The sequence below is a fragment of the Podarcis gaigeae genome (assembly GCF_964106915.1).
Source record: "Podarcis gaigeae genome assembly, chromosome: 10".
NCBI classification, from domain to species: domain Eukaryota; kingdom Metazoa; phylum Chordata; class Lepidosauria; order Squamata; family Lacertidae; genus Podarcis; species Podarcis gaigeae.
In genome coordinates, this window is record NC_139686.1 from 66,116,148 (window position 1) to 66,140,287 (window position 24,140).

Consider the following 24,140-nt stretch of genomic DNA (forward strand, 5'->3'; position numbering starts at 1 on the left):
GCTCAGGAACCAAGAAGACGAGAAACTAAAAAAGAACAGGAAATGCTTATAATATACCGTATCTTTCCGTATATAAGACGGTGCTTTTTGTTTTTAAAAATTAGGCAAAAAATGGGTGTTGCCCTATTCACGGATAGTGAATCCACAGGGGAGGACGTGTGATTAATGGCAGCAGCAAGCAGGAGATTGGCAGCGGCGATTGGGCGGGTGACTGGCAGCTGTGGCGAGGCAGGCAGGTATTGGCAGCTGCGGCAAGTGGGTGGGTGGGCTGCTGGTGGCAGCGAGTGGGCAGACAATTGGCGGCTGCGGTGAGGAGTGTGATTGGCAGTGCCTGTCGCAAGCGATTGGCAGTGGAGGGCAGGCGAGTGAGTGATTGGCGGAAGTGACCTCCCCCCCAAAAAGGCTAAACAACTTAATTTCTTAATTTGGGGTTAAAAAAAATAGAGGTCATCTTATACATGGAAAAATGTGGTATATACAGAATCACTGTTAACAGTATAAAACATTAGCAAGATTCTAAATACACTTGTAATGTAATAGAAACTACACACAATTTAGATGATGAAAACTTTGGAGAAGTACTGTTATGCAGATGAAAGTTAAGACGACCCAGGAATGGGATGGGGGAAAGTCAGGCGATTCAGAACAATCTCAATATGTGAATGTGTATGACATTTTGATGTAAATTTATTCTCTTTTTTCTTTTCTTTTCTTTTTTTGCAAACCAAATTCAAAAAATTGTTTTAAAAAACCTAGTCTGAATCCTAGAGACTCATCAGTAGCAATAGCCTGGGGACAGTTTTCAATGAGGAACCTGTCCCATAGCCTACTGTGGTAGCTAAATAGTTGGCCATATTGTGCCCTACCAGCCTCGGATCCTGGCATCTTGCCACAGTTTCGAGACTTGACCCTTCTGTGATCCTGTAAAGGTAAAGGGACCCCTGACCATTAGGTCCATCGTGGCCGCCTCTGGGGTTGCAGCACACATCTCGCTTTACTGGCCAAGGGAGCCGGCGTACAGCTTCCGGGTCATGTGGCCAGCATGACTAAGCCGCTTCTGGCGAACCAGAGCAGTTCACGGAAACGCCGTTTACCTACCCACCAGAGTGGTACCTATTTATCTACTTGCACTTTGACGTGCTTTCGAACAGCTAGGTTGGCAGGAGCAGGGACCGAGCAACGGGAGCTCACCCCATCACAGGGATTCGAACCACCGACCTTCTGATTGGCAAGTCCTAGGCTCTGTGATTTAACCCACAGTGCCACCATTTCTGTGATCCTGAAGGCAGGCCTAAAAATATGCCTCTAAACCTATCGATGAGTTAGGTTCCCCAGAATGCAAAGGAGGCACAAATGCAGAGTACGATGCCATGGGGGTTTCTCTAATACGGTTCCATTTACAGCACCAATGAAAAGAGGCCACAAGGCAGCGTATTATATGAAAGCACATTGGTAAACTGGGAGAGAGCACCTTACTTTGCAGGCATGCCTAGCAGGGTCAATACAGATTTCAGAAGAAACCATGGTTTGTGATAGCTTTTAGAACCGAAACCCAAATGGTTTAGGGTGGTGTGTCTTTTCAGCACAGAGCTTCGTAAGTTTCACTCCCATCTCCACGGCACAGCAGTTTCCGAAGTCTATGAAAACAACTTCTCAACTGTTACCATAAACTGCAGCTCGCAAAACGTTGTTCTGACTCAGAATTTGTCAATGTAAACATCACGAGAAACCATGATTTGATTTCCTTAACCATGGTTTAGTGTGATGTCTGAACTGAACCTCTGTATGGCACAATGAAGCAGTCAAAACAAACATGATTCCAGGGTATGAAATATCTTGTTTTCCCTTTTATTTTAATGCATATCAAATTTAAGCCGTACAATTGAAGTTGCAAAGAATGTTTTCACCTTCATCACACCAAAGCAAGCCACCTCTTAAAAGTTTCAGACGCAATCTACTTTTTCCTATACTTTCAAATTTGATTTTAGAGAGCACAGTAGGCAGGGGAAAGGGTTTTGTTCCAAAAAGCAGCGGGAACATATTTCTTAAGGCTTGCATAACTAGTGTTTACAGAGAAAGCAAGTTCTAGAGAGAATAACACATTAAAAGATAGGAAAAACAAAAAAGGAAGCAGCTGTAAAAAGAGAATCACAGGAAAGAGCACAAGATAGGAATTTAAACAGCTTTGCACTACAGCTAATTTAGAGGGGGGAACTTGAAGCAATAACTCATCCATCAATCCACACAGGAGTACGTAATAAATCTCAGGAATTTGGGATGGGGGAGGTACTCTGATGTACTTTGCAAGGATAATAGATCTTCCCATTTTCCAAAGATCATTTGTGGAACTTATTCTTCAACAACTGTCTATCGCTAGCCATCTAGAAGTGTGCCATCTAGTAGCATGGAACTCATAGAACAGTATCTGCAAACAGAGAGAATTACATTTTCTTCCACATCAGAGGTTGGGAACCTCCAGCCCACAGACCAACTCTGGCGCACTACAGGGTGCAGTTTTGGCCCACAGGGCCAATGCTCCACCATCACACCCGTCTGGTGATCAGCTGGTGTCACCGGGCAACATCAGCTGATGCGCCGGGCGTGGTGGGTTTCAATCCTGCCTGGCGCAGAGTTGCCTGCAGGAAACATGCTGGCAAAGCAGACTCCTCTCCCCACCAAGTGGGGTCAACTTTGGCAGGTGGACAGTCACCAGCTGTCAACATTTTGCAGGTGACTGGCAAGGTGAGTGCTCCTGCCCACCTGTCAAAGTTGGCCCATGGAGTGGGGAGATACAGAACTGGCTCACTAGGCCAAAAAAGTTACCCACTCCTGCACTAAAAATATCTCCTCGAAGGTTACACTCTCTCTCTTCTGGCCAGTCTCTCTAGGCCTTTCTCTCTCACACGTTCCTCTGGCTCAGGTGAAAACCTGACCAAAATCCCTAAGCCAGGTGCCTAGTGAGTTTTGTTAGAAATTAGCCAGGTGCCAGGCACGTTTCACAACCGGCACTTGTCCAATTGCGATCACATGGAGATCTCTGGATGCAACTTTGGTGATTGGGGAAAGCAAAATGTCACTTGGAGAAGGATTTGAACTATTTTCATTGAAGACTGAATTTGTCTCATTCTGGATTGTTTCAACTGCTGTTTTAATGTGCTGTAAACCAGCGCAGGTGGCGCTGTGGTCTAAACCACTGAGCCTCTTGGGCTTGCCGATCGGAAGGCCGGCGATTCAAATCTCTATGACGGGGTGAGCTCCTGTTGCTCGGTCCCAGCACCTGCCAACCCAGCATTTCGAAAGCACGCCAGTGCAAGTAGATAAATAGGTACCGCTCCGGGGGGAAGGTAAACGGCGTTTCCGTGCGCTGCTCTGGTTTCGCCAGAAGCGGCTTAGTCATGCTGGCCACATGACCCGGAAAAACTGTTTGCGGACAAACAGCGGCTCCCTCAGCCTGTAAAGCGAGATGAGTGCCGCAACCCCAGAGTCGTTCACAACTGTACTTAACTGTCAGGGATCCCTTTACCTTTTTAAAAACCATTTTGAGATTCTCTCCCCGCCCCCCTTAAAATACAAAGCATCATTATAAATAATAATAATGATGATGATGATGATATCTCTTTGCAAAAAACAACAACAACCTAGTGCCCAGACATTCCACCATGGCACCCGGAGCCTAGGTTTAAGGAGCCATTTGGCAATTAGATTATATCTGAGTTTCTAACATTGTCCCTAAGACAGCTAGTAATGGGTCAAAAGGTACCTGTTCCGTTGGCTTGTGTCTGTGCTTTTGGGGGTTGTGGAGGTGGTGGTGATTCTTCTGTTCTGCAACAAGACAAACAAACAAAAGTAGTAAGGTAAGCATAGCATCTCCCAATTCACAAAATAAGTATGTACAGTGGTGCCTCGCAAGACGAAATTAATCCGTTCTGTGAGGCTCTTCGTCTAGCGGTTTTTTCGTCTTGCGAAGCAAGCCCATTGACGGCTTAGCGGATTAGCGCTATTAGCGGTTTAGCGGCTTTTAGCGATCAGCTGTTAAGCGGCTTATCAGTGGAATAGCTTAGGAAAAGGGGGGGGAGGGGGAAAAACCCGCAGGAACTCGCAAGACATTTCGTCTTGCGAAGCAAGCCCATAGGGAAATTCGTTTGGCGAAGCGCCTCCAAAACGGAAAACCCTTTCGTCTAGCGGGTTTTCCGTCTTGCGAGGCGTTCGTCTTGCGGGGCACCACTGTATTTTATATGTGTGTTGGTGTATCTTTATTGGCTTGCTAGAAGAGGAAAGATAACAACAACAACATGATTTAAAACATTGCATGACCCCAAATTAAAAGTATTATGCGTTGTCTGTCTGAACCTTGAAGTCTCCTCTTATGAGACTCAGTTGAATCAAGGGCCGATTCAAAACATTCGGATAAAAAATAAGAGATACAGCAGCAGCCCTGTCAGAATTTTACCAATCAGATTACAGGTTTTCTTGTTTTGAAAACATAGCAGCTGTGGGGAACCTCAGAGAGCGGTCATTTCCCATCTAAGTGCTAAGATCTGAGATAAAGGCTCTCTTGTCCCTGATCTTAGCACTGTGGTGCTTAGCAATGAGATTTGAGATAAACCTCTGCCTGATGTCACTTGCGGTCTAAGAGCAGGCAGGCACTTATCTCTAATCTTAGTGCGAAAAGCGCCACAGCGCTAAGATTGATGAGAAAAATGTGGCCTGCTTTTGCAGTAAAAGGCAATAAGGTTCTTCCTTTGCATCTCAGCTTGAACTTAAAGAAGAATCTTCCTTTGCAGCTATGACTTGAATAATAACAATAATAATAATTTATTATTTATACCCCACCCATCTGGCTGGGTTTCCCCAGCCACTCTGGGCAGCATCCAACAAAATATTAAAAATACAACAAAACATCAAACATTACAAACTTCCCTAAATGTCTAAACTTCCCTAGATGTCTTCTAAAAGTCAGATAGTTGTTTATTTCCTTGACATCTGATGGGAGGGCGTTCCACAGGGCGGGTGCCACCACCGAGAAGGCCCTCTGCCTGGTTCCCTGTAACCTCACTTCTCACAGTGAGGGAACCACCAGAAGACCCTCAGAAGAGGACCTCAGTGTCCAGGCTGAACGATGGGGAGATGCTTCTTCAGGTATACTGGACTGAGGCCGTTTAGAAGATGTACCCTTCTAAGTATCCCTCATCAAAAAAACTAGACAGGCAGATATGGAGCACACCATATAAAATAGAATGGAAGCATTTGAAAAGTACATCCGATATCCAAGGTAAGCAGGGAAAATTGCTGTATTTCTCCCCCACCGATTTTCAGCGCTGTAGACATGAGATAACAGCAGCTTCTTGGCAAGAATCAGACTGAATATTCACGTATTCACCAAATGCTTAATGTTCTACGGCGAAAACTTTCACAAAGTCCCTGGTTTGGCTCCACAGTGCTGAAACAAGATCCTGTCAATCAAAAAAACCCCATGTATGTTCTGTGAAGGCAGACAGGTGCTCAGACCTGGCTACCTGGGAAGCGTAACATCATGCTATGGGCAATTTCTATTGCTTCCCAGCACTGCTGAAAGAAAATAAAGCATGGAAACAGAGAAGGCAGGGGCTGCAATAGGAGGGGGAAATGGAGTTACAGGTGGCAGTTGCAGTTCCCAGGTTAATAGGCAGCTGGGAAAAGGAGGAAAAGGCAGGCACACTGGGGCAAAGTGGTGGGGCTAAACCATGAAGAAAGTTTGAAATAGGGAGAGGCAGTGGGTAGTTCTGCATCCCACTCCCCAATTCTTCCTGGAGAGCCCAATTGTTAGCCTGAAGCCTTCATTATACACTTTTAGGCACCAGGCAAAAAACATTCCTCTTTAACCAGGCCTTTGGCTGATTAGACATCCAGTGCCCTTTTAGAATGTGTTGGGGAGGGCGTATTGGGTTACAGTGGTGCCTCGCAAGACGAAAATAATCCGTTCCGCAAGTCTCTTCGTCTTGCGGTTTTTTCGTCTTGCGAAGCATCTCTATTAGCGGCTTAGCGGCTATTAGCGGCTTAGAAAGGGGGGGGGAGCGAAAAAAGTCACAAGACTCGCAAGACGTTTTCATCTTGCGAAGCAAGCCCATAGGGAAATTCGTCTTGCGAAGCGCCTCGAAAAACGGAAAACCCTTTCGTCTAGCGGGTTTTTCGTCTTGCGAGGCATTCGTCTTGCGGGGCACCACTGTACTTTTGTTTTTATTATGCATTTTGTTTTTTTAGAGTTTGTGATTTTATGCCCTGAAATCTGCTGGTACAGGGCAGTATAACAACAACAACAACAACAACATACCTTTATTGTCCATGTACAACCTGTGTACAATGAAATTAACAGAGCCTCCCCCCCAAAAAAAACACTCAATCTCATTGCACTCTGTGTGCTTGTCGCACAACACACCAACCTCGAAAGTCAGTTGTACTATATTATTTTCCATTCAGCAGCCTAAGAGCTCACGGATAGAAACTGTTTTTTAGCCTGTTGGCACTTCTATATCTCCTGCCCGAGAGTAGAAGATTAAAGAGGTGCTGGCCAGGGTGTGAATCATCCCTGAGAATTTTTCTCGCTCTCCTAAGGCAACGATCCCTTGCAATGTCATCTAGCGGGCTCAGGGAACAGCCCATGATATCATGTGCTGTGTTCACCACCCTCTGTAAAGACTTTCTGTCCGTGGCTTTCAAGCCGACTTACCACAGTTTGATACAATAGGAGAGGAAACTTTTCTATTGTGGACCGGTAGAAGGAGGTCATCAATTGCTGTTTAACAAGACCCTGAGAAAATGGAGTCTCTGCTGGGCCTTCCTAACCACCTGAGTCATATTGTTTTTCCAAGTGAGGTCTTCACTAAGGTAAACTCCCAGGAAATTGAAGGAAGAGACTCTCTCCACACAGCCCCCACCCCCGAAATACAAGGGAGCTAGTTCCCCTCTCTCCTCCGAAAGTCGAACACCATCTCCTTTGTCTTGCTAACATTTAGGTGCAAGTTATTCTCTAAGCACCATGTAGATACTTTTTGAACCTCCTCCCTGTATGCTGATTCATCTCCACCTGTAATTAGATCCATTATGGTAGTATCATCTGCAGACTTAATAATTACAGTGGATGGATCAGTTGAAAAACAGTCATATGTATACGACGAGTACAGGTACACATATCCCTGTGGGGTGCCAGTGCTGAGCTTCAGGGAGGTAATGGTTTCAACTGGGACCTACTGCAGGAATATAAGAGCTGATGCCAAAACAGCTTAAGAAGAAGAGTTTGGATTTGATATCCCGCTTTATCACTACCCTAAGGAATCTCAAAGTGGCTAAAATTTTCCTTTCCCTTCCTCCCCCACAACAAACACTCTGTGAGGTGACTGGGGCTGAGAGACTTCAAAGAAGTGTGACTAGCCCAAGGTCACCCAGCAGCTGCATGTGGAGGAGCGGGGAAGCAAACCTGGTTCACCAGATTACGAGTCTACAACTCTTAACCACTACACCACACTGGCTCCTGAACACAACCAAATCTTCCATACCTCCCCTAGCTGACCTGCATTTTAAAACCAGGAAGACTCCAACCCATGACGTCCCATCTGCCTAACGTCTTAATTTTCTTAATTGATAAAACGATGTTTCTATCAAGTGCGCTGGTAGCACCGGCTCAAGCCCATTTGTATTTAGTCGCACGGCAATTAAGAGTAGCGTGAAACGTCGCTCAGAGCCGGCCGTGAGCGGCTAATGGCATGTAATTTCACGCAGCAGCAAAGTGCAGGTTTGCAGACTTCCATTCAACTCCAACCCACAGAAACACCCGAGAATCACTGCCAAGGAATTAGCAAGCTTTCTTATTTTTACAGCTGGCGCCCCTGACGCACTAGCTGAAAAGGAAACTTGACCCAAGATGCACTTGTTATTTACGCGGGCAGGCAGCCTTCAAAGAGCACCACAAACAAGGGTCCCAAGCAGGGGCTGGACGACAATCTGCTCTGCTAAGAATGTCCTTTCTAACCTCTCTACCTTTTCAAAACCCTAGACTAGCCTTTCCCATCCTGACATCCTTCGGATGCCGATGGACTCTGACTCCCATCAGATCCCGGGAACATTGGTCTCTGGGTCAGAGATTATGGGATGTGCAGTCCCAACGACATCTGGGGAGCTAAGGAAGGCTGACCTAGATTCATCAGAGGAAGTTAACTAAAATGCAGCTAGCAATGACATGCAAAACGCAAAATCTCTACCGTAAGTGACAGCAAATTATGCCAATAAGCTACTGGTGGGTTTACTATTTCTGTCCAAACAAAAAAAGAGTGGTCACCTTATATCCAAGTTTTTATTTTTATTTTTATTAATACTATTATTATTATTAATTTCATTTCTATACCACTTTGGGATGCAGGTGGCGCTGTGGGTTAAATCACAGAGCCTAGGACTTGCCAATCAGAAGGTCGGCGGTTCAAATCCCCGCGACGGGGTGAGCTCCCATTGCTTGGTCCCAGCTCCTGCCCACCTAGCAGTTCAAAAACACGTCAAAGTGCAAGTAGATAAATAGGTACCGCTCTGGCGGGAAGGTAAACGGCGTTTCCGTGCGCTGCTCTGGTTCACCAGAAGCGGTTTAGTCATGCTGGCCACATGACCAGGAAGCTGTACGCCAGCTCCCTCAACCAGTAAAGCGAGATGAGCACCACGACCCCAGAGTCTGCCACAACTGGACCTAATGGCCAGGGGTCCCTTTACCTTTACCTATACCACTTTATATTTTTAAGTTTGTGTATTTGAGTGCACTTACAGTTTCAAGCAGGGCTTTCTTTTCAACCAGAACTCCCCTGAACTCAGTGTCCGGCACCTCTCAGGTCAGCGCCACAATAAAGCAATAATCATAAATAAATAAGAATAAAAATGTGCACCCCAGCACCATTGTAACTATCCAACCTCCCAAAATTTCAACACCTCCTGCGATGGGTTGATCCCTTTCCGTTTTAACGTTACAAATTCTACAAACACCCTCCATATCTCCTCAAAATCACTTCTCCTGCATATTCCCCATCTTATCTTAATGGGAAATGTTAATTTATCATTAATAGCTATATCCCACACCTCTTTATACCATTCTTCCATTTTATATTCTGCTTGCCCCTTCCACTTCCTAGCTATACTAATTCGTGCAGCTGTCAATAAATTTGTGAGTCCTTCATAGCCTGCGAACTTTGCCATTGCCTTTATAACAAAACAAGGGAGTTCCGGCACCTCATTTTCTAGAAAAACAGCCCTGGTTTCACGGATATTTCAGCATTTAAATAGGTGCAGAAATAAACTCTGACAGACATGAGTAATCAGAGAAACCACTCCCGAACGTTTTGTGCTAAACACATTTGTGTGCTATAGAGGAGCTGATTTTGCCTGGATTTTGAAAGCAAAGTTGGGTCAAATGCTTGTCAACTTTAGCATCTGCTAGGTTCTATAAAAGGATCTTTAACCGATAAAGCTTTAGAGTGGAAATAGCAGACTGCACCAGTGTTGCATTATGAAAAGCATGGTTTTTAGTTAGGGCTGGGCGATATATTCATATATCGTCCAAAACCGGTTTGAAGTCCATATCGTGATATCAGATTCATAATTTTTGAACTGGCAATATATCGCGAATAATGGGGTGTGGGTATGTGTGCGCTATGCAAAAATCATGATGTGGGGGAAACCATGAAGCCAGCCAATGCCTCTCCACAGTTCCATCCTTATTTCAGAAATTGTGATATATCAGTATATTGTGATGTTTAGTTGGCGATATATCACAGTGTTGAAAACCAGGTATCGTCCAGCCTTAGGTCAGGGCCTTGTTAGCCAGTTTGAGTATAAAGCTCTGGTGAAAACATCAGAATTTTATGGGGGTTTTGGGGGGGCAGGGGTTCAAAACTCTCTGCCAACCTTTTGGCAGAGCACCTAAAAAGGAGCTCATGGGCCATAATTGGTTTGCGGACCCCCATATGAGAACCTATTCTCATATTTTTAGCCGTGCAGATTACCTTGCACTAGGTATTACGTAAACAGCCCGCAAAAATAACTGAACCTGCATTTGTTTACAAATTAATAACTTGCCTAGGAAATATGGGGATTACACAAAAAAGACCTATTATCCCCCCCAAAAAAGTACGCAAATTTAGTGCCTTATCTTCCCCTAATCTACATGCCCATGTAGGTTAGGAAGCTAATGGGATGTTAAAAATATCTCATTACAGGACAAATTAATTCTCAGGATGAATTAATTCTCAACAGTAGCCGTTCTACGTGCAACATCAGTGTTTAATGGCCTGCCAGGCTATAAATAAATGAGAGAGAAAAAATCAGCCAGCCAAGGGTCCTGCTGATTAGTGCTGCAAATTGCTTTTTTAAAAAAAGATGTTGAATTTAAATTCTCCTGTTCAGCTAAACTTGCATATGGACAAAAGACAACATAAAAGCAAGAAAGCAATTCGCTGAAAAAGTGAAATAAAAATAAAAATGGATGCTTCATGTGCTTATCCCACTAGGCAGGAAATGGAGCTGTTCCTAAACTCACAAGAACCAAAACAAGAATATATATTGCAAATACAAAATGGAAAGGTAAAGGACCCCTGACAGTTATGTCCAGTCGTGAACGAGTCTGGGGTTGCAGCACTCATCTCGTTTTACTGGCCGAGGGAGCTGGCGTTTGTCTGCAGCAAGTTTTTCCAGGTCATGTGGCCAGCATGATTAAGCCATTTCTGGCGAACCAGAGCAGCGCACGGAAACGCCGTTTACCTTCCCACCGGAGCGGTACCTATTTATTACTTGCACTTTGATGTGCTTTTGAACTGCTAGGTTGGCAGGAGCAGGGACCAAGCAACAGGAGCTCACCCCGTTGTGGGGATTCGAACCGCCGACCTTCCAATCAGCAAGCCCAAGGCTCAGTGATTTAGACCACAGCGCCACCTGCGTCTCAACTGCAATTGCCCCAAATGCTAAGCACAGCTCTGCACTGGCAGCTGCCCTCCTTTAACTACTGCATTCCAGAATCCAGGCTTTTCAGCTAGAGTATAGAAGAACACTTAGCAATGGTTAGGCAACTGGAAAGCATATTAACATTGGGGAGATATTTTATTGATCTCTCTAAAAGGATGCCCGGGCCACTTAATATTTTAAAAAATATCTGCTCAGCGCACGGCATAAAAACAGCAAACATCTTTAAAGCGAAAGTACAACACATAGCCAGTAAAACAGCACTATAAAAACAGGGCTGTGTGCCGAATTTGGCCGAGGCTCGAGCCATGGCACATCTACGGGGAAGGCCTTGGATGAATGGACAGCTGTGGGTCTCTGCAAGTGATTTGCAGCTGTCAGTGAGGGGTATCAGGCAGGAAGAAAGGCAGGCAGGCAGGATGTGGGATGTAATCCACTGGAGCAGTTAAATACAACCAGGGGACAGGCAGGTGTGGAGGACTCCCTGCTCCTGAATGGGGTAACTGAGCCTCCTGAAGGTTGGGTGCGCAGCCTGGGAGTCATTTTGGACTCACAGCTGTCTATGGAGGCGCAGGTCAATTCTGTGTCCCGGGCAGCTGTCTACCAGCTCCATCTGATACGCAGGCTGAGACCTACCTGCCCGCGGATTGTCTCGCCAGAGTGGTGCACGCTCTGGTTATCTGGTTATCTTGGACTACTGCAATGCCTTTGAAGGTGACCCAGAAACTGTAATTAATCCAGAATGCAGCAGCTAGAGTGGCAACCGGGAGTAGCAGCTGAGACCTCGTAACACCAGTCCTGAAAGACATATGTTGGCTCCCAGTACGTTTCCGGGCACAATTCAAAGTGCTGGTGCTGACTTTTAAAGCCCTAAACGGTCTCAGCCCAGTATACCTGATGGAGTGTCTCCACCCCCATCGTTCAGCCCGCATACTGAGGTCCAGCTCCGAGGGCCTTCTGGCGGTTCCCTTACGGCGAGAAGTGAGATTACAGGGAACCAGGCAGAGGGTCTTCTCGGTAGTGGCACCCATCCTGTGGAACGCCCTCCCATCAGATGTCAAGGAAATAAACAACTATCTGACTTTTAGAAGACATCTGAAGGCAGCCCTGTTTAGGGAAACTTTTAATGTTTGATGTTTTATTCTGTTTTTAGTGTTCCGTTGGGAGCCGCCCAGAGTGGCTGGGGAAACCCAGCCAGATGGGTGGGGTATAAATAATAAATTATTATATTATTATTATTGGAGGCAAGTGCTTTCTCGCTCGGACCTGGAAGGTGCAGGGCAAGCAGTCTGCAGCAGAATCACTTACAAACCTCATCCTGCCCTGATATTCTCTCTCACACAGACACATTTCTAGACTGCCACATCATAAAACATCAGGCCGGTCTACAACAAAGCACTAAAAACTATGCAAATAATAATTAAAAGTGACTGGCTAATTAAACAGCTGCAAAGGCTTGTTGGCGTGGACTTCAAGAGACAACTGAAAGCAAAAAAAACCCCTCAGGATGCCTGCTGAATCTCTGTTGGAACAGGGTTACACAGGACAGTTTTGGTGACACTAAATGCCTACTTTCCAGCCGAAGCCGGTTGGGTCCCTATACAGTGGTACCCCTGGTTACAAACTTAATTCGTTCCAGAGGTCCGTTCTTAACCTGAAACCGTTCTTAACCTGAAGCACCACTTTAGCTAATGGGGCCTCCCGCTGCCGCCGCTGTGCGATTTCTGTTCTCATCCTGAGGTAAAGTTCTTATCCCGAGGTACTGCTTCCGGGTTAGCGGAGTCTGTAACCTGGAGTGTTTGTAACCCAAGTTGTTTGTAACCCAAGGTGTTTGTAACCCAAGGTACCATTGTAACGCAAGGGGCAACCAACAGCACTCCTCCGGATTATATCATGATATATAAGGGAAAGGAACTGGAACACAACCACTAGCTCATTTGTAATATGTCTACATTGCCTTTCCAAAGCAAGTCACTTGAGGTTGGCTCTTCAGTAGGGTTGCCTTATGTTCAGAATTTCCCGAACATGCTGGAATACTGCAGTCGGAAGCAGTATTTTCTGCAAAAGCCTCTAATTTGTTTGTAATTTTGCCAAAAAAGAAAAAAAAGCCCCACCCCCGGATATGGCTAAACTACAAGTCCCATCATCCCTAACCATTGGCCATGCTTGCTGGGTCTGTCGGTGCTGAAATTCAACAACATCTGTAGGGCCAAAGATTCCCCTTGCTTGCTACAGCGGAAATACAGTACTTTTCTGTGTATAAGACTATGTTTTTTTCTGTAAAAATCATGCTAAAGAGTTAGGGTCATCTTATACATGGGTAGTGCATAGAGTGGACGTTTGATTGGTTGCTGCCGAGGCTGTCAGCAGCTATTGTGCACACTATTGGTTGCTGCTTCAATGGGTGGTGTTGATTGGCTGGTGCTCCGGCAGTTGGGCAGGCGATTTGCAGCTTCTGCCGGCAATGGGACAGACAGGAGTCGGATCTAAACCACAGAGCCTAGGACTTGCCGATCAGAAGGTGAGCGGTTCAAATCCCCGTGACAGGGTGAGCTCCCGTTGTTCCGTCCCTGCTCCTGCCAACCTAGCAGTTCGAAAGCATGTCAAAGTGCAAGTAGATAAATAGGCACCGCTCCGGTGGGAAGGTAAACTGCATTTCCGTGCGCTGCTCTGGTTCTCCAGAAGCGGCTTAGTCATGCTGGCTACATTACCCGGAAGCTGTACGCCGGCTCCCTCTGCCAATAAGGCGAGATGAGCGCCGCAACCCCAGAGTCGGTCACGACTGGACCTAATGGTCAGGGGTCCCTTTACCTTTACCAGGTGAGCGATTTTTGGCAATCCCCCCCAAAAAAGCTCAACAACTCTGCGTAATCCTTTGCAACTCTGTGCTATCTCCCCCCATTTTCTTAAATTTGAGTCCCCAGAAACAGGGGTCGTCCTATACATGAGGTAGTCTTATAGACGGAAAAGTACGGTAGCTCCCGTTTGCAAGGAACACACTGCTAGCAGTAATCACAGTTTTGCTATGCGATAAAACTAGCTCACAACTTGTAAAACGCAGAAATGACAGAATGCAATTTGCATCAGACAAATGGCTGATCAGACCATTTCAAATCATTTAGACATTTGTTTTGTTGGCAACGTGCCTCCTGCAGCAGATGCTATACCCAGCGCTAGACAATCCCTGAGCATCCTTATAGATAAATCTATGAAACTGATGCTACTGGGCTTGTTTAGTATGTCTTCTTTACATGGACGTGATAGGAGCTCTTGAAAAACGCAAAGAAAAGAATTACTTTCCACTGGGGCAACCTGTAATATATGATTCAGGAATGCTTAATATATAAGTTGTCTCACAGACAGACCAATTCATTAGTCTCTGCTTTTCCTACATAGAGGAAACATGAAACCACCCAAAAACACCATAGACTTCACCTCTCTGTGAAGACAGGATCTGCCCACCAAATAATAGATTTGAGGCCAATTGTCGCTGCTTAATTAACGGTTAGCAGGCTTTCAATGAGGATGGATTCAGTCTGGTTAACTGTTTTTGTGGCTTCTGACACTACGATGTCCGAAGTCACCCAAATGTCGCTAATAAGGGCAAAAATGCCATTTAGATGGGAGAGGAGGACAGCACTTTGAGACCCAACCAGAAATAAATAACACAATGCATCTCAGCTGCTGAATATGACCATGAAAATGTTTTTTTAAAATGAAAGATATCAGATTTCTATACAGCCTTGTATGGATTCTAGAAATGTCACTGCTTCAAAATCACTGAGTACCAAAATGAAGAAATTTCAGGTTTTATTATTCATCATTCCCAGGGCTAAATCACCTAGAGAACAGCCTGGTCTCTTTTTTTAAAAAAAAAAACCACAACGCACAAACACAACTGTACTGCACCTTGCAGGTTGCCTTACCTGGTTTTAAGTATTTCATTGACTTTTTGCTCCAGTTCTATCCTTCGTAGACGTTCTTTTTCCAGCTCTTGTTTCAATGTTTCAGCATTTGTTTCTTCTCGCAACTTCCTGAGCTCCTCCTCTGTTAAAAAAGGGAGGAAAGATAAAATAAGGGGATTGTCCTTGATAAAAAGGTAAAGGGACCCCTGACCATTAGGTCCAGTCGTGGCCGACTCTGGGGTTGCGGCGCTCATCTCGCTTTATTGGCTGAGGGAGCCGGCATACAGCTTCCGGGTCATGTGGCCAGCATGACTAAGCCGCTTCTGGCGAACCAGAGCAGCGCATGGAAATGCCGTTTACCTTCCCGCCGGAGTGGTACCTATTTACCTATTTATCTACGTGCACTTTGACGTGCTTTCAAACTGCTAAGTTGGCAGGAGCAGGGACCGAGCAACGGGAGCTCACCCCGTCGCGGGGATTCGAACCGCTGACCTTCTGATCAGCGACCTTCTGAGTGTTTAACCCACAGCGCCACCCGCGCCCTTGATAGCCAGACTAAAATCAAGCACCAAACCTAGGAACTTAAAGGGTTGTTCATGTTCCCCAGGGCTGTACTCAGGGAGAGGAATAGGCATGGACGGTGGAATTAAATACAGTGGTACCTTGGTTCTCAAATGCCTTGGTTCTCAAATGCCAAAAACCCGGAAGCAAGTGTTCCGGTTTTCGAATGTTTTTTGGAAGCTGAACATCTGATGCGACTGTTGGCTATTGTTTAGACACCTGCACCTGCACCTGCACCAATCAGAAGCTGCACCTTGGTTTTTGAACATTTTGGAAGTCAAACGGACTTCCGGAACAGATTAAGTTTGGCGCTTTTGTTTTTGCTATTTATTTTGCATTTTTGTTTTTGAGGCTTTTTCGGTTCATTTGTTTTTGTGGCTGTGTGGAACCCAGTTCAGCTACTGATTAATTGTGTGACTGTGGAAATGGATAAAAGCCCCCCATCCAAACAATGCAGGTAAGAATATTTTTTTTATATATAATTTTTATCATCTACAATACAGTCTTATTTATTTTATAGTACAGTACATTGATTATTGCTTTCATTATATGGATCAATGGTCTCATTAGATAGTAAAATTCGAACTTCCTGAATGGATTAAGTTTGAGAAACAAGGTTTAGCCCAAAGATGGAAATTACAAGAATTACCAACGATTGAGGAGTGGCAGATGAAGATGATCGAATATGCAGAATTGGCCAAAATGACTGTGAGGATTCGGAACCAAGGCGATCAGAAATTCCAGAGAGATTGGAGTAAATTTATTGAGTATTTAAGAGATTATTGTAAAAACTACACTAGCAGTGTTAAGCTGTGGGTGAACATATCAGACGACACAGCGATTCTTCAAACAGCTCTTGTTTATTCACAGGCCAGAACAGAACTGAAATGAAGGGTTCAGCCAGCCTGCTTATATAGAGCTCCACTAGAACGCAACAGTAACCATTTTTTGTAACTATCCAATCACTGAATGTCACTTTCAATCCCTTATTTGCATATGTGGACCTGAGTGAAAACTATCTACTGACATAAATCCTGCAACATAGGGTAATAATTAGTATCTGACCATAAACAATAGGACTCGATATGTATTAAAGGACATAAACTGACATTAGAAAGGCGTGCATAACTTATGAGGAAACAGAAAACCAGTTGGAGGGAGGGAGGGAAGTCACGAGCTCAGCGGAGCAAATGCATTTGATTGATTATTGTAATGTGGTTATATGTTTTATTAATTAAAATAATAAAAATTATATCAAAAAACATTTGAGAACCAAGGTACCACTGTAGTATTATGTGGGTCATACTTGTGAAGTGAATATTCCTTCACATCTCATAGATAGCTTGCATGCACCCAGCAAAGAATACGATTGGTAATGCAAAGCTCATTCTACAGTAAATGCCTTTGCCATTCTAAAGCCGTGCGCACAGGATTTTTTGTTTTTGCTTTTTGCTTTTTTTCTAGGAAGGAAAATGCTTCTGACAATACTGGCTTACTAATAATACAAGCTATTATTGCTTTTAAAGGTCTAGCCCACCGGATTAACGTAGTGCAGTGCTCACGCTAGGTTTATGAAAGGCTTCTTTTGTCCATTTGCCTTCATTTTATTTTTAATGACCTTTTAAGAATTGTTTGCACAGTCACTCAAACTAATGCAGGTGGGTGGGAAATGAAACAGCGGGCGGGGGGGGAGGGGAATGGAGGATAACTTTGAGTCATCCGAGGGTTTGTACACTCTGGTTTTTAAGGTAATTATTCGGATACCATGCTGGCCTCAAAAGCTTTCCTCATTGTTCTGTGGAGGAAGATCTTAAAAAAACCTCACAAAAAACACCAGAGGGAAGATGCAACATCAGGTGATTTTTATGCTACCGTATACTGTGTAACTAATTTGTTTATTATAATTACTTTATTTATTAAATTTCTAGACTACCCTTCATCTGAGAACCACAGGGTGGTTTACAATATAAAAACACAAAAATGTGTAACGTAGTAAGAAACCAAAACAATACACACACCCAGTTTGAAAGATTGTTTAATTAACCAAAGGACTGGGAGAAGAGGAATATTTGTGCCTGGTGCCTAAAGATATTCAATGAAGGTGCCAGGTGAGTCTCCCTGGGGAGAAAATTCTAGAAGGCATCACAGAAAAGGCCCGCTCTCTTGTTGCCACCCTTCAGACACCCGAAGAAGGGTCTCAGGTGATTATATCTCAATTCTTCAGCGAGATCTGGAAAGGAGGTATTCTACCGAATACTTGAACTTCTTCAAGCTTCACATCAGGATACGATTCTTGTTGGGTTTCCGATAACTGGAGATTTTCCACACCTTTGATAGCTTTTCCTCCACCATTCTAGTTCCAGATACTTTATAACACTGGAACATATCCTACAAATAATGGTTTTTACCCCGGTTCTTCTTGCATTGGTACCGTATTTTACTTTAAATGTTGCATCGTTGCTCCTGAATTTCAGATGATCATACACGGAAGCTAGATTTGTGTGACATCTCATGTGCAGATTTGCGATACTTAAATATTCTAATATATTCCAAATGATAAGATTTAGTCTGAATGTCAAGGCGTGTTCACAATCTCTTCTCTCCAAACGGGTCACCACTTTCTGCCCTGATGGATCTGGAGTAATGCTTGAAACTGAAAATAATAGCAACCCCCTTGGTCGCCCACAGAATTTCATGTGCTCGCTCTTCCTTAAACCATAGAATGGGCTAAGCAGTTGCACACATACAGAGCTCTTTCTGAAACACTTAAGGCAACATTTCAGAAAGAGGCACCCACATGGCCGTGATGGGAAGAGAGGAAACACTTGTCTTTTGCGCTTAATGTATCTGTGATGAGTAAAACTCAGTGTTTCAACTCCTCCAAACGTGCGCCTTCCCCTTCTTGCAATCTGTGAGGTCAGAAGTGTTTAGGAAACAGTAAAAAGCCCCTTCCTTCCTTTCATTTTCTGACCTTTTTACACTAGTACAATGGTACCTTGGTTCTCAAACTTAAACCGTTCCAGAAGTCCATTCCAAAACCAAAGCGTTCCAAAACCAAGGCGCACTTTCCCACAGAATGTAATGCAAAATGGATTAATCTGCTCCAGGCTTTTAAAAACAACCCCTAAAACAGCAAATTAACATGAATTGTACTATGTAATGAGACCACTGATCCATAAAATGAAAGCAATAAACAATGTACTGAAGTCACACAATCAATCAATCAATCAATCAGTAGCTGAACTGGGTTCCACAGACACACACAAAGCCGCAAAAATGCAAAACAAATAGCAAAAACAGACAGACCTCAGAGTAACACTCAAAACGGAAGCGTAGCACTCAAAACAGAAGTGTGGCACTCAAAATGGAGCATGTCCAGCTTCCGAAAAAAGTTCGCAAACCAGAACACTTACTTTCAGGTTTGCACTGTTTGGGTTCCAAGTTGTTCAAATGCCAAAGCATTTGAGAACTGAGGTACCACTGTACTGAAGTGTATTAAATTTCAGATAGGAAAGACAACCAGAAGCCCTTTGCATGATCTCCCCCCCCTGCCCCCGCCAAGCAACATCAACACAGAACTTTCTCGAACCAGATGCCTTCGAAATGTTGCTGGACTACGGCTTCCTTTATTCATGACCAAGTTGGTTGTGGAAGGCCTCCCTGGAAGACCAGACATTGGAGACAAACAGGACCATTAACACCATGCTTTCTTTGTGAGCTGCCAGTAGGCATCTCATTGCCCTTCAACATGAACAGAATGATGGACTGTTGGGCAATTGGCCTGATATAGCAGAGCTTATCCAATCAAACCTCTCCATTCTGAAGGAAATCAGCCCTAAGTGCTCACTGGAAAAACAGATCCTGAAGCTGACGCTCCAATACTTTGGCCACCTCATGAGAAGAGAAGACTCCCTGGAAAAGACCCTGATGTTGGGAAAGATGGAGGCCACAAGGAGAAGGGGACGACAGAGGACGAGATGGTTGGACAGTGTTCTCGAAGCTACCAACATGAGTTTGACTAAACTGCGTGCTTTGGTCCATGGGGTTGTAGGAGTGCAAATATCCAGAGTGTGGGGTCAGGTGGGATTACTATGAGGAATTATAAAATATGCATCAAGCCATTGTGTCCACGAAGAATGCATTGTGTTGACTGGGTTTGATATATTGACAATAATTTCTGATCAAATCCCACAACCCTCTGCATCTCTGGCCATTTCCTCTACTGCACACCTCTCTTGCCTGACAAGTCACGTACACAGCCCAGTTGTTTCGCCAGGCCATCAAAGACAGTGAAATAGCTGTACATTGCGTCCTACACAAGCTGGAGCAGACACTTCATACCTGTGCAATGTTCTGACCAGAATGAAAGATGACAAGATAATTAGCCGTCCACAAACTAATTGAGAGTCGAACCCATAAGCTTAAATTGAGAGTCACCAAAGCAGAACAGCCGGTATGCTATGCATGCAGAGGCCAAGTTAAATAATGAGGCCACTGGCAAGTTTAATGCCTTCAGCTGGCTGCGCGGATCAATGCTACTATTTCCCTGTGTAAACACAAGACAGAAATAGCTTTACTAAGCCTGTGTTAATTATGGCAAATCTCTTTAGAGGCTCTTTCCAAAATAGTATTTTGCATCAAGAGCATTGTATAATTGGTACTGAGCTGACTGATCAAACCTCACACACTGTCCGACTCGTGGGCACAGCCTTCACCTGTAATCAAAAAGGCATTTGCTACTTTTGTTAATGCCATTTCCATTCAGAACTAACAAATGGACATAAGATGATTTCTCATATATGCACCGCCAAATCATAATTTAGCACCAAACCAAAAAAACGAGCCTATCCCTCTCCCCTCATTTGGCATGACAATGAAAAGGAGCTTAAAGGTAAAGGGACCCCTGGCCATTAGGTCCAGTCGTGACTAACTCTGGGGTTGCGGTGCTCATCTCGCTTTACTGGCCGAAGGAGCTGGTCATGTGACCAGCATGACTAAGCTACTTCTGGCGAACCAGAGCAGCGCATGGAAACGCCGTTTACCTTCCTGCTGAAGCGGTACCTATTTATCTACTTGCACTTTGACATGCTTTCAAACTGCTAGGTTGGCAGGAGCAGGGACCGAACAACAGGAGCTCACCCAGTTGCGGGGATTTGAACCGCCAACCTTCTGATCGGCAAGCCCTAGGCTCTGTGGTTTAGACCACAGTGCCACCCGCATCCCTCACTTTAAATATATACTCTTATAAAACTGAGGTTATTACAGTAACCCTACCAATATCTGTTTACAGTTTATTTGTAAATATTCAATAAACCATTCTTTTATTTAAAAAAATTGTTATCTTGATTTCTTATTTTTCCAGTAAGTTTTGCCATTTCTGCATAAGTTTTTGCATCCATTCTTCTTTTGCTGGGATTACTTCTTATTTCCATTTTTTGGCAAGTAGTATCCGTTCGACTTCCAAAAGGTTTGGAAACCAAAGCTCCTGCAGCCAATCAGAAGCCGCGCCAGATGTTTGGTTTCCGAAAACCGTTCAAAAACTGGAACAATTACTTCCGGCTTTGATCATTCGGGAACCAATGCGTTCGAGATCCAAGGTATGAATGTATATGTTTATGTTTTTAATTCATTTGTTTATGTAAAATAGAAAACGCAAAAATAAAATTTCTATCTATATTAAAAAATTAACCTTGCAATGAAAAGGGGGTGAATGGAGAGGCAGGACACCCACCATGGCAATGGAGAAGCTTAGCATGGATTGGGCAGAAAGTTGCTGCTATTGCGATGCTTCAATATGAACTGGGGCATACTCAGAGAAAAATCCAGTATGCCAACCATTGAACAGTTTTATTTATAATAATCATAATAATCATAATTTATTACTTATATCCCGCCCATCTGGCCGGGCCTCCCCAGCCACTCTGGGCAGCTTCCAACTGAACATTGAAAACACAATCAAACATTAAAAACTTCCCTAAACATGATAAAACTTCCCTATTTAGCATTTCTGGTCCTATTTCAGGATGTGTCGTGATGCATTACTGGGTTGAATATTGCGTTAGGTCCAAGGAATACAATGGTCTCAAATGAACCACCAACTTTTCTACGGCCCTCAAGTGAAAATTCCCACGAAGCAAAGAGCAAGTCATCCTCTGGGAGTTTAACAGGACTCCGTATGGCGAGATGCCAAGCATTAGAGAGCCAAAAAAGTTAATGTAGGTCAGCACAGCCTGTATCATTATGATTGGTCTGTTTGAGACACTTAGCCTGTTTAACCAATCCATTGGAGAGCAGCACAGTAGATGTTAGCAAAGCCATCCAGGAGTCAGCTGAAACAAAGGGAATTTTGAACAAATAAAATGTAATTGGACAGGACTGAAAAAACGTGCTTACCAAGGATTGAGGGGTTGCGGTGAGGAGATCAGATTTGTATGCCGAAGGAGGATGGAAAATTTATGAAGGTTATGTTATTTATTTGTTTGTAGGATGATACATCCCCTCCTTTTGGCTTAAAAGGAGACCTTGTGGCAGTTCACATAATAAGTGTGTGTGTGTGTTTGTGTGTGTGTGTGTGTGTATCTTAACCTGAAACCGTTCTTAACCTGAAACGCACTTTTGCTAATGGGGCCTCCTGCTGCCACCATCGTGCGATTTCTGTTCACATTCTGAGGTAAAGTTCTTAACCCAAGGTACTACTTCCGGGTTAGCGGAGTCTGTAACCCGAAGTGTTTGTAACCCGAGGTACCACTCTGTGTGTGTGTGTGTGTGTGTGTGTGTGTGCATGACACAGGTGGCGCTGTGGTGTAAACCACTGAGCCTAGGGCTTGCCAATCGGAAGATTGGCAGTTTGAATCCTCGCAATGGGGTGAGCTCCCGTTGCTCGGTCCCTGCTCCTGCCAACCTAGCAGTTCGAAAGCACGTCAAAGTGAAAGTAGATAAATAGGTACCGCTCTGGCGGGAAGGTAAACAGCGTTTCTGTGTGCTGCTCTGGTTTCGCCAGAAGCGGCTTAGTTATGCTGGCCACATGACCTGGAAAAACTGTCTGCGGACAAACATCGGCTCCCTCGGCCAGTAAAGCGAGATGAGCGCTGCAACCTCAGACTTGGGGGTCTGGACCTAACTGTCAGGCATCCTTTACCATGTGTATAACCTACACATAACCTACAGTAAAAATCAGCATAAAGGAAAAGTGTTTTACTAATATTAACATGGCTGGATTTTTTAGTAATAAAAAGGTAACATTTTGGTAATATTATTATTGATATTATTTACACTTTAGTTAGAGATCTTAAAAAACACACAAATGCTAGAGATTGCTTAGCACGCCTTCTTAGGCAGGAAACTCAGTGAAAGTGCAGCCACTGAGAATGTCCTCTAGAAAGATGGCGACGAGAACTGCACTTTCAGCACTGGGGAATTTCTCCAAGAAGATCAAATCGGAGCTAACCGAAGACCCCCTAACAGATCAGACTCTTCTAAATGACACAGAAAGATGTGGCCTTTCCCTTATCTCTCAGAAGACACCCATGTCCCTTGTCCTACAATCTTCACACCGAAGGTCAGAGTACAAATTTCTTCAGCAACCTGTCCCAGCTGCTGCACTTATTAACATACGCAAATGGCAATCCCACTTAAAGCGGTGGCTTTTTTTGGCAGGCTGCCTCTTCACACTCCAGGAATAACACGGATTACAACTAGCACACACAAAAAACAGCAGCAGCGGAAAGTGTCACGGCAAACGTCATTCTGCTCGCCTGCAAATGGACAGGTGGAAAAGCACTAAAATGTTTATATGGGCAGACTCCCCGCTAACTGCCATTCTCCTCCCTCGACCGCAGTTGCCAACTCATCAGTGCCAACGTTAACCACAGTCTCCTGAAAGCCAAGGCCTGAAATGGAGTTTGAACTGGGTTTTGTAGCTACGGGAGGGCTGCTTGGGTGGCAATCTTGCATTTATCACGTGGACTTTGGGGGCAGGGACAAAGGGCAAGACGAATTGCCAATTTCCCTCTTACGCGGGAAGGCTCAAACACTTAAGAAAATGCAAGGTACTGAGATATGTGGATTATTATTTTTTCCAAATTTCTTTATTATTCCTAAACCAAAGAGAATTACAAACAATCAATTCAGAATCCATATTTGTTTTCTAACATAAACCTATTACATAAATTACCTGAATTAAAATATACCTAATTACTTTAAACTTCCCTTTGCTATATATAAATATAACACGATTAGAAAATGTATATTATAAGTGATATTATAAATTCCAATATACCCTCCACTTGCCTTCACCCATGTGTGATCTCAATTTTTTACTTCTTCCATCTTGTGTTGTTATAATTTAATAATCGTTCAATTAATTCTGTTGTTATTTTCTTATTTATCCCTGCACGTTTTACACATTATCTATTAATATTTCGATTCCAGAACCATATTTTTAATGTATTCCTTCACTCCATAATTATTCTCTGATTGAGTGGCCTCTAATAATTGCCGTCAATTTTGCCATTTCTACAAACTCACAGGGTTTATTTTGCCATTCTAATACTGATGGGATTTTCTCCCCTTTCCAATTCCTTGCAATCAATATCCTGGCTGCTGCTGTTGCGTAGAGGAATACATTTTTCTTGTCTCTGGGGATGTCATTAGATATTAGCTAATATCTAATATCTAGAGATATGTGAATATTTGGCCCCCTCCTGACTG

The 24,140-nt window shown here is 44.0% G+C and overlaps 1 protein-coding gene across 10 annotated transcripts in view; it reads right to left on the minus strand.

Moving 5' to 3' along the window:
- Positions 1–24,140, minus strand: part of GRAMD4 (GRAM domain containing 4) — a 114,611-nt gene that overhangs the window by 32,020 nt on the left and 58,451 nt on the right. For all 10 annotated transcript variants that reach the window (XM_083701516.1, XM_083701517.1, XM_083701511.1 and 7 more), the window contains 2 exons: positions 14,892–15,012; positions 3,761–3,822 (listed from right to left, as the gene is read on the minus strand). In XM_083701516.1, the coding sequence (XP_083557642.1) occupies positions 3,761–3,822; positions 14,892–15,012 (183 nt within the window). The remainder of the gene's footprint in view (positions 1–3,760; positions 3,823–14,891; positions 15,013–24,140) is intronic.